Source organism: Telopea speciosissima, chromosome 3, assembly GCF_018873765.1.
Source record: "Telopea speciosissima isolate NSW1024214 ecotype Mountain lineage chromosome 3, Tspe_v1, whole genome shotgun sequence".
NCBI classification, from domain to species: Eukaryota; Viridiplantae; Streptophyta; class Magnoliopsida; order Proteales; family Proteaceae; genus Telopea; species Telopea speciosissima.
This window is the reverse complement of record NC_057918.1, coordinates 40,495,451-40,506,359: the sequence shown is the minus strand read 5'-3', so window position 1 is coordinate 40,506,359 and position 10,909 is coordinate 40,495,451. Positions and strand designations below refer to the sequence as shown.

Below are 10,909 nucleotides of genomic sequence, written 5' to 3'. Positions count from 1 at the left end.
AAGCACCTGTTGTGTAAAATCAACACTAGAAATCCAAGGAGAGCCCAAAGTAGGACATGGTTCAGGCCAGCTTGATTCCAGAGATCAATTTAGAATAGCTGATTGCCAAAATGATACCCGTTCATTGCTTTGGATTGAGCTGAATATATTATGAGTGAATTCAAGCAGCAAGAAAATCAGCGAATTGATTTGTTTTACTCTCTCTGTAGTCATCAGTAGATAAGTTATACACAACATCAAAGTAGGGGTGGGATAATGCCAGACCGTTGAAAGAAAATTCAGCGCATCCTCGTCATCATAAAAGACTCAAATTAGCAAGCAATCTTAAGCAAGAAAGCAAAACAAAAATAACGCTCATAATGATAAAACACGTATCTTACATTCTATCAGAAATGATTAGCTTGAGGCAAGTACAATAAGAAAGAAAGAACTGAAGGAATGACGGATGCAAACCAGCCTTCATGTGGCATCCATCATCCAGAAAGAACAAAAACAAAACCTCAATTCTCGTCGTCCCTCTCACACAGGTAAACTACGTGGTGGAAAATATTATAGAAATTAAAAAGGCTAAAAAAAAAAATAAAGAAGGTAGAAACGTCGAGAGAAACTTTACAGAGCCAAAATCCGCAAAATATGGATGAGCAAGCGGGGATCCCGTACAAGCCAGGCTGCCTAAAGTTGAGGAAGATGGAGAGAATTGGAAGGGGCGGGAAGCTGAAATCAGAAATCAAGCTCCAGGACCAGATCTATAGCGATAGAGCTTGCCGAAGACGTGGAGAGCGGTGACGAAGCCGATGAAGCAGAGGCTCACGACGAGGACGACGGTGGGAGTGATTTTCAAGCCAGGAGCGTCGTCCGTGTAGAACCTCAACATGTTGCTTCCACCTCCGCCAACGCCGAATCCACCGGAGCCGCCTCCACCACTACCACCACCACCGCCACCGCCCAGCCTCCGCCGCCGCATTCCGGCTGTTGCTGCCGCAGAACCTCGCGGCGGCATAGTACCCGGCCGCGAAGCCGGAGAAGACGAAGCCTGCGATTGAGAAGTTCCTTTGGCCATTGACGCAGGAAATCTGAGGAAATGAACGAGGACAATGGAGAGTGAGAGAGAGTGAGTTATGGACCCTCTGCTTTGATATCAATGATATATTTTTAGCTTTTTACCAACAAAAAAAATAAAATAATATCAATGATATGACGTGTTATAGGGCTTACCCATTTAATACCAACTGAGATATGCAAACGGATAATAACTCACTCTCTCCATTGTTCTCGTTGATGCTTAATGATGTCTATTTTATTTTTATTTTTATTTTTTTTTGCCTCCAAGGAGGTTTCTCTCGCCGCCGGTATGGGAGGAATATCTCATGCCACCCCAATCATAATATAGGAAACAGTTTCATCAAAAAGAGGGCCCCGACCATGGTCAGGGAAGATATAGGAAACAGTTTCATCAAAAAGGGGGCCATGATCAGGGAAGATAGAGAAAGAGTATCAGCATGGGTCTCACATGGTTTGGATATGAGAGCATGAGAAAGGATCTCCACATTGGTGTGGAGATTTTTTACCTTTCCTTATGGAAAGAAAAAAAAGAAGTTAACATTAAATAATAAATAATAAGTTTGTTATAGATCCTGTATTGGTGATCCTATGATGTAGAGATGTATTGGTGATCCTATGATGTAAAGTGGTTGCTTTTAGCTGCGAGAGTATTGAATAAGTCGGTGATCCTATTAGGATCAATATTACAAAAAGACCAGGTTAATAGTTGGACGATGCTTGTTTCTCATCTCAAGATGTAGCTTATCCTCCGCCCCCGTGGTGTGAACACTCTTCGCCGCAGTGGTGTGACCTCCTCCACCCTTGTGGCGTGATTTCCTCCTTAGCCTCCTCTTTCCTTTCTTCTCTCAATCTCCATATCTTTGACCTTGCTTCTTTTTTTCTTTTTTTTCTTTTTCCTTTCTTCTCTCACTCGTCAGATCTCATCTCTCACTCGCCAGAACTCAGATCTCCCCCTTTCCTCTTTCTTTACTTTCACCTCACTCCTCTGATCTCAGACCTCGCCGTCCGATCCCGACTTTCTCCAATACCAGATGTGTTCAAGTAGTTTATAGAAGGTGTTGTGGATGGTGGCTGGTGTCGTGTTCCTTTGCCGATTCAACTTCGTTTTGGGTGTTTTTGAGGACTCGGTTTACGATCTCCTCACCATCTATACCTCCAAGCTCCTCGATCCATCCTCTTGCAAAGGCATCTATGCAACCGAACCTGGTCCCCCTGCTCGTAGCATGAAAGACCTCGCCCAACCCAGCGCTTGGCCCCCCATTTTTTTCTCAGATTTGTTTAAGAATCAGTCTGCGTTGTTCGTTCTCGACAGTTCTTCATTTATGGATGGTGGCGGAAGCCCCATAGGCAGGGGGACATGGCTAATGCTGATGGGGTTTTAGTCCCCGCAGATGTTGGATGTATCGGCAAAGCTAGCTGTGAGCAACACCGAGGTGTTTGGTGCAGAAGTTTTTTCTTTGTTATTTGGGTGGTGCCAAGTTTCACCCCCTTCTTTTTCTTTTTTAGGTTCTGGTTTTGCAAGTTACGCCGGTTCTGGCGTTGGTGTCGCCATGGAAATGGCTGGCTCCGTTTCCCCTCTCGCCAGTCAGATCTTGTGGCCCAATCACCGTTCACCGAAGTTGTTCTCGGCATGGCAATGTGCCGGCTCACGTGGGCATGATGGCGTAGATCTTTTTGGCACTTGTGGGGTCTTTTCTATTGGCACGAAAGTGCATGCGCTTATCAGTTGCTGTGTTGACAGCATTTTATCTGGGGTAATGGCTTTCACCCATCCCCTTCTCTGGATGACTCAGTCTTTGGCATGCGAGACCGGGTCACTTTCCGCTCCGTCGATCTGGGTTCTGTATACCCAAACCTTCTGTTGGTCATGCTACCTATCTTTTTTCAGTATCCTTTTATGTATCCTGTTTTTCTGTTGGCGTTCGCGCATGAATGAATAGCCCTATTATCTACCAAAAAAATATATATATTACAAAAAGTAAACAAGTGACCTTAACTCTTTTAATGGAGATTCTTTTACATTTTGTCAAATTATCGAGGAAGCTCCTCAGCGTGGTGGTGGCTGCCAGTTGCAATAGAGTGCTCACCTAAATCCAAGGGAAAAGTCGCTTATTCGACTCCCCCCCCCCCCATCAAATGCTTGACACCATGTTATTCCCCCTGCCCCCTCCCCCTCACACCCCCGACACTTTGGCCACCCTTCTTTGAAGGTGGCGCCGGAAGTGTAACGATACAATATCCATTACAAAATTTAAGGTAACAAGGATATCAATGAACACATACGATGATAATATAAATAGAGTCTGTAGATTATCTAAAACACACAAGTGGCGTGTTCTACCAAAGGAATGCAACACAAAGTCACGATCTCTGTTGAGTGCGCCACCTTCAATGGCCAAAACCCTTGCTTGAAGAGGAAGAAGACTTGTTGTGCAAATTATACTTCGTGCAATTTAGGGTTTCCACCAAACTTTTCTTAAATAGAAGAAGTTAATTTAGGAGATTACAATTTAATGGACTCGATCACGTCAAGTGGTATGATCCTAAAGGGTAACCTTTAAGTTGTCTTAATTGCGCAAAATGATCACACTGCAAAAAGCATAACCTAGAAGCCCCTAGTGATAGATATTTTCATTACACTTTCTACCCCTCAACAATAACACCCATACATTAATGGACAAAGCAAAACATGAAATCAAATTACTGCCATGTAATAAATTCATTCCACACAAATTTGTGAATGCCATGACCAGTGACTAAGAACAAAAACATTTGAAAACACTTTCCAAATATAATTATTTAATATAATAATAAAATAAAGGGTTTTTTCACATATCTCCCTTGAGGTATCACATAATTACAACAATACCCCTCAATTTTGGAAAATTCTACGTACCCCCTGATATTCTTAAAAGTTAACACATGCCCCTATTCCGCTAGTGTAGGACTAACAACGTTAAAAACAAGTGTTGAACTAACAAAAATGCCCTTGCAAGAAAAACAAAACCTGCAACTCAGCTTCCCAAATCGATTAGGGAAGATGTCACACCCCTATCTCGACAAGGGATAAAATACAATAAAAGGTGTGACTAGGATAACACACGTCATCCCAATAAGCTACCAGGATCACAGATACAGTGTCCCAACCCACAGTCATAAACCAATATTAAAATACAATAATATCAGAGTGCGAAAGACAAAGGAATATTACATTCCAAGATAGGTCAGAGTTTGCGGAAGCGTAAATTAAATAATTATAAGATGTTCATTGGCTAATGATAATAAGTAGCATAGTTACAAAATTCCTATGACCATCAAGTAGCTACCAAAAAGGTAAAACATAAAAGTTTATACAAAGCACAAGGCTCTCAAAATAACAAAAAGGGATCGATCCCAAGTAACAGTACAGCCCGTAGGCACAATCATCAGAGGCAACCATCGCCATGATCCTCAGTCACGGTCTCTGGCTCCAAGTACCAAAATCATCTGCATCAAATCTAAAAAGAATGTGTACACGAGGGTTAGCTCCACCAAGCTAGTGAGAGAGAAAAGGGGATGCACAATCATACAATCACAAATAGTCTATGGTGCATGCCATTATTAATTCATTTACCACCTAATACACAATGCTAGGTCAATGGGTATATGCTACTGCAATAACTCGAGAAGACACTGTGGATCCTTCCATATTCACCACAGTGCAACCTCAATTATTACTATGGGACCCGCGTCGATCGTAGCCATCACTACCCAGAGGCAGACCCCAATAACCATTACTACCCCTGGCCTGGCCTCTCTAACTCTCCACAGGCATCAGGTGCTCTAGTTACCCAACACCTAAATCCCCTGTTGGTAAGGGTCGTAGCATAGGGGACGAAGTCCTAACCACATATATACTACATGAATCCTATCGTGTCGAGAGGTATATCCGGGTGTGTCAACATCCCATTCCATCTAATACCTGGGTACCAGCACAACACGACGCATACAGGTAAGAATAAGATGCAATATACAATTCCACGTAATCCGGGGGTTTCGGTGCCAGTACTTCCCAGCACCGTAACCAAACACAAATCCATATCACCCTAATCATCATCATCATCATCAATGAATAAGAATAAATGCAAATATGCAATCATGCTTGAATAATAATGTTACAATGTAATTCATAAATGCATGAATAAGCAATAGTAAACAAGCCCAGACAGTCACCCAAACCCACTCACCGAATACTTGTAATAAAATTTGTATAAGCGCAACGATTTCCACCCAAAATCACTCCTTTACACATATGTTGGCACCTATGGAAGTGAATAAGAGTGTGAGAGAGTGTAGGGGAGGCCCCATAGAGAAGCCCCACAGTTTACATAAGTTATAGGCCTTGAAAATAGCATCGGAGGCAGCGTCGGACTCAACAGTGTGTACTTCCGACCCTGAGTCTGACCCTTCCTGCAGGCTTAGGCCATATCAGAGGCAACGTCGGACTCAACAGACTTGCCTCCGACCTTGCGTCTAACCTTTCCTGCAGGCTCAGGCCACATCGGAAGCAATGTCGGACTCAGCAAGCTTGCCTCCAACCTTTCTTTCAGGCTCAGGCCACATCGGAGGCAATGTTGGACTCAGCAAGCTTGCCTCCGACCTTGCATCCGACCTTTCCTGCAGCCTTAGGCCACATTGGAGGCAACGTCGGACTCAACAGGCTTGCCTTCGACCTTGCATCCGATGCAACCCAGGTGCGATTTTAAGGTTCTTAACAGTCCAAATTTGCCCCATTTGGTTCTTTAAGTTCCAAGGGACTAGGGAGGGAGTGTCCTATGGTCTGTTAAGGTCTTAAAAGTACCCATCATCAAAAGATTGAGGGATTTAGAGGATCAAAAGCTCAAAATCCAGATTTTGGGTTTCCTTTGGTGGTTGAAACTCTAGAATCTAATAGATTCAGCAGGAGGTCAAAATAGAGGTCTTTATAGGACTATAATACATTAATGGAGTCCTAAAAACACAGCTTAGGCTAAACCATTTGGTTCCTAGAGGAAACCCAAGCTCAAAACTGAAACAAGGAGAGCCATCTAAGCTCAAAACTAAAACATGGAGAGCCATCCAAGCTCAAAAGAAAAAGAGAAAAGAGAAGGGAGAAATGATGAAAGAGCACTTGGCCTACTTATTTGAGGTACACAAGGGCTGCACCAAGTAGACCCAAGCACAAGCAATTGCTCCCTTCTTCTTCTCCTCCTTGCTTCAAAGCTCTCCTCCTCTTACGATTTAAGTTAGAAAGGAAAGAAATGGGAAATGCTAAGGGATTGCCCTAGCTATCCTATTTATAGAAAATGTCTTACTAAGGCATGTTTGGCTAGGGCCTCTTAGTTACAAATCTAGGGCCTGTTTGGGTAGGGTAGGTTACATGTCCACTTAGGGGTTGTTTGGGTAGAGTCTCTCAATGAACCACAAACACATTACCCATCTAAATTCATTACCCACCTAAACTCAATTAAACACCATTATGACACAACTTGGGCCCAATGGGCTTCATTTTAGAATAAAGCTTAGGCTTTGTTTGGCTAAGGTCTTTTAATGTCTAAAGTACATTATCCTATGTCAAGCATGACTTGGGCCCAAGGGCCCACTTAAGAGGTCACCAAAATAAAAGAGAGGCTAGGGTAGTAGTCAACCATGACAAGGCACCAACAGCACCCTCGATAAAGGGCATGTGGACCCCCCACAAGGTCTCACTCAAAATAGCCAAGACAGCAGGGTCGGATGCAGGGTCGGATGCACATAGGACCCTACATCCTATGCAATAGAAAGGGCAGATAAAGTATCAAAAAGGTCTGGGCTTGGGCCCGCACCTCAGGGACTTTGAGAGGAAGGAAACAAGCGATAAAATAGGTTTAGTAACTTACCATTTGACCATCACGGTGAAAGACTCATCGGCAAACAAGGCAGCATAGTCTACACACCACAAGGATAAATAATAAATAAATAGGCTCTTGGGTGCGGGTATAACAGAAGATGAGTTGCAAGTATCCTTGTAGGGAACACCATGGAAGCTGAGATATATACAAAGAGAGAGACTTTACCATTGCCGAAAGAATACCGACATAGGTATTTAATCTCCCTCACACTCCCCATTCTCCTCCAGTCCTCTCCCATCAATCATGCAGCAAGCCCGCCGCAACTTTGATAGCTTCCACCACGGACCAGGACAATGCGTCACTGGAAATCAATAACTCGTTGAAATGGCAAGTTTTGTACAAGCAATAAAGGCTTCTGTTCACCATCAAGGAAGAGGACAGAGATGATTTGGAGTCCAAGAATTCTTCTTTGGCGGAGAGGAACCCTAACCCCAACCCCAACAAGAAGAAGATGTGGCAAAAATTCATCCCCAAACACTGATCGACGCGTACGAAGCCGAAGTGTGTAACAAAGATTCACAGAAAAGTACAAAGTGCAAAGACACAAGATTTATGTGGTTCGGCACGGTGGCCTACGTCCACAGGGCAATAACACAGAGCTCACTTTACTAGTACAAAAAAAATTACAACACACACCCCTCACTCACAACATTGTATGTGGGACCCACTCAACAAGGAAACTCACTCATAATATAACTCTCATTAATTCCCAAAGGAATTATACACAGAAAGTAATACCCAAAGTTCCCTACAACTGAAACCCAAACCCAACTCAAGAACACCTCTCAAAGTACTGAGATATCAGTTCTCAGTTCTTGTTCTATACCTTGAACGCATCCCCCTATCCCTATTTATAGGAGAATGGAATAAGAGAGACAGAGGAGAGAAAACCAACTCCTTGGTTTCTCTGTCCGAATCGGCTTCTGTGTTAATGTTGTAGCTTCAAATCCTCCATTTTCAAATGCAACCAGCGCAACAGGTGGAGGACAATGTCGATCATGGCAGGCGCCCTCCTCCTCTTCTCCAATTCATACTTGTTTTTCTTCATCAATTGCATTGTCATTCAATGCATTAATGACACTTTGAATTCAAAGCTGCCGACCACATCAGATGGGTAAGTAATGAGATGAGTATAGGTTTGCATTTAATAGTTTTACTATTCACTTTATAGATGACATCATCTATCACAGAAGAGGGAAGGGTAAAACAAGAGAGGATCTTCCGTCAGCTTAGAAGTTCACGGCGGATGAAGGATAGGTTATCGTCCCCGAATTGCTTCCGCCAGCGGTGCATCGAGGTGAGGTCTCGACTCCCTATTAATGGCAATGAGGATTGAACATTGAAGTATTTTATATCAATGTTTGATTTCTTTTTGCTTGTTTCTCTTCTTCTTCTTCCATCTTTTAAAAAGGTTAGGTCTGTAATCTGTATTGTAAAGCATTACTGTAGGTAAGTAATGGGGATAGTCGGTGGAAAGGGAGTTGATTCTATTCACGTTTATAGTACTCTAAAATAGAGAGTGGTGAAGACGGAATGGAAGAAAGCATTAAACCACATGCAAAACATGAAAGGATTGAATTAGATTTTGGGTAGAAGAAGGTTGGAGTGAGAGAGGTTATTATTGATTTCGGGTATGGGAGTGGAAGATTCATTATTTGAATTCAGGTAAGGGGGTGGAAGATCCATTAATGATTTCGGATAAGGTGGAGGAAGATCCATTCTTGGTTACGGGTATGGAGGAAGACCCTTTCTTAGTTCTTCCATCCTTTCCCCTCTTCTATCAAAAGATCTGAAACCCTAATCTCAACTTCATGAGCAACATGTCCTTCCATCCTTTCCCCTTTTCTATCATTCCTGTAACTCTCCTTAACTAGTCTCTCTCTCTGTTCAGTGTTCTTTCGGCAATTCATCTTGGCTTCCATGATGTTTCCTACAAGGATACTTGCAACTCTTCTTCCCCAATCGATTTTGGGAAGATGAGTTACGGGTTTATTTTTCTTGTAAGGGTATTTTTGTCAGTTTATCCCTTGTTTTTAACGTTGTTAGTCCTACATTAACGAAAAAGGGCATGTGTTAACTGTTAAGAATCTCAAGGAGCACGCAGAATTTTCCAAAACTGAGAGGGTGTTTTTGTAATTACGTGATCCCTCAAGGGAAGTACGTGAAAAAAAACCCTAAAATATAATACTTTTTACAAACTCTTTACAAAACAATTACTAGACCTAGGATTTCAACTAATCACAATCTGGCAACTCTCTAACTTGGATGTGCTCGCTAAAACAGGTAGTGAAAGACTTATTGAGCGTCACCACCATCACCATTTATATTGTTGTGTCAGTCTGATCGATAGACATCAATCATTGGCACACCACAAATGCAACGGTAAGTGATTATAAGGTATAAGAAAAAGTAACTATCAAAAATTCATGTTGCCAAACACGACTAGCGGTAAACCATTCAGGAATTTCCATGGATCAGTATTCAACACATTAAATTACTCATATTTATATTTCCAACCAATCCTCATTGAAGAGCTATACATTAGAACAACCTTAGAACAGAGTGCCCAATTACACAAAATATAACAATTATAATAAGCGCATAATAAAATTATATTTAATTGATATGATCCAATTAAATTAGGTTTGATGAATATATATCCAATGTCAAAAATATCCAACATGATAAACCCAAAATCACACCGACCAATCGTGAGCCACCACGTGTCCCGGCCCAAGCAGGGAGACCATCCCAAGACCGGCCACCTTACGTCTCGCTTGGTAACCCGGATGGGAAAGGACCAAGTCCAGGTACTACGGGCAACTACCATCAAGGACTAAGTCCATGTACTATAGGCTACTACCATCAAGGACTAAGTCCAGGTACTACAGGCTACTACCATCAACGACCAAGTCCAAGTACTACGGGCTACTACCATCAACGAGCAAGTCCAGGTACTACACGCAGGCTACTACCGCCAACAACAAGATATACATCATCTAATGGGTACAGGGTACCGTCTACCAAGAACATAGTCCCAGATGGACTCGAGCACCAAAGACCTTATCCAACACACTAAGACGTATAAATATCTATCTACTAAGGACCTCAACCCTACTGGGACACTACCTCCCGTAGGGAGACAACCAACCAAGGAAGAGCCCTGCTACCCAGGGACTCTATCAACTACGAGGATCACTCGCCATCAACTCTCTCTACACCGCCACATTCTGCTATAAAAGCAGAGGTATCTCACCCCATCGATCATCTTAAATTATATTATTCATCTGTTTGCCCAGAGAGATCTAACTTAGGCATCGGAGAGTCTTAGGCCGGAACCACACCAGTTCTCCTTTGTCATCCAGGTTCTTTTGTAGGTTACGACATTCGAAAGGACCCTTGAACGATTTCCTGACTCAACAGATTGGCGTCGTCTGTGGGAACGACGCTAGCCATCATACCTACTAGCTTGTTTCCATAACTGTTCAATAATGGCACCACGAGGCAAGAAGACTGCTCCCTCCACTAACAATGCTGCAAGGGAGGGGAACAGATCACCTCCTCCAGAGAGCTCACATCGCAAAGCCACAGACCATGTCTCTCAGGAGAGGGGGGTCCCCGAAAACTAACAAGTTGGGGTAATTGACCTCAACCCTGAAGTAGCTAGTGAAGCCGCCGTGGAGCCAGTACTTGATCCCATTGCACCGACGACTGTAGGTCAGATCAATGACTTGCAACGACAGATCCTCCATGACCAACAACTCTTCCGCAACTACCTGAGGCAGCGTGCAACATCCCACTGTCGTAGGACAGACCCTTGACAGGAGCAGAGCCCTAGGCGGTCACCTCCCAGGGGTGACAGGTCAGAGAGGCACACCAGATAGCGGGGAGATCCCTCCCAGCATCCTAAGAGAACAGTAGACCTCCCAATGTGGTCA

The 10,909-nt window shown here is 43.2% G+C and overlaps 1 protein-coding gene across 1 annotated transcript; it reads right to left on the bottom strand.

The window, feature by feature from the left end:
* Positions 1-357: 357 nt before the first annotated feature.
* Positions 358-1,066, bottom strand: LOC122653480 (protein transport protein Sec61 subunit beta-like). The gene has a single exon (XM_043847325.1). The coding sequence runs from the start codon at positions 1,058-1,060 to the stop codon at positions 728-730; it is 333 nt and encodes a 110-aa protein (XP_043703260.1). The 5' UTR covers positions 1,061-1,066; the 3' UTR covers positions 358-727.
* Between the last annotated feature and the right edge of the window lie 9,843 nt (positions 1,067-10,909).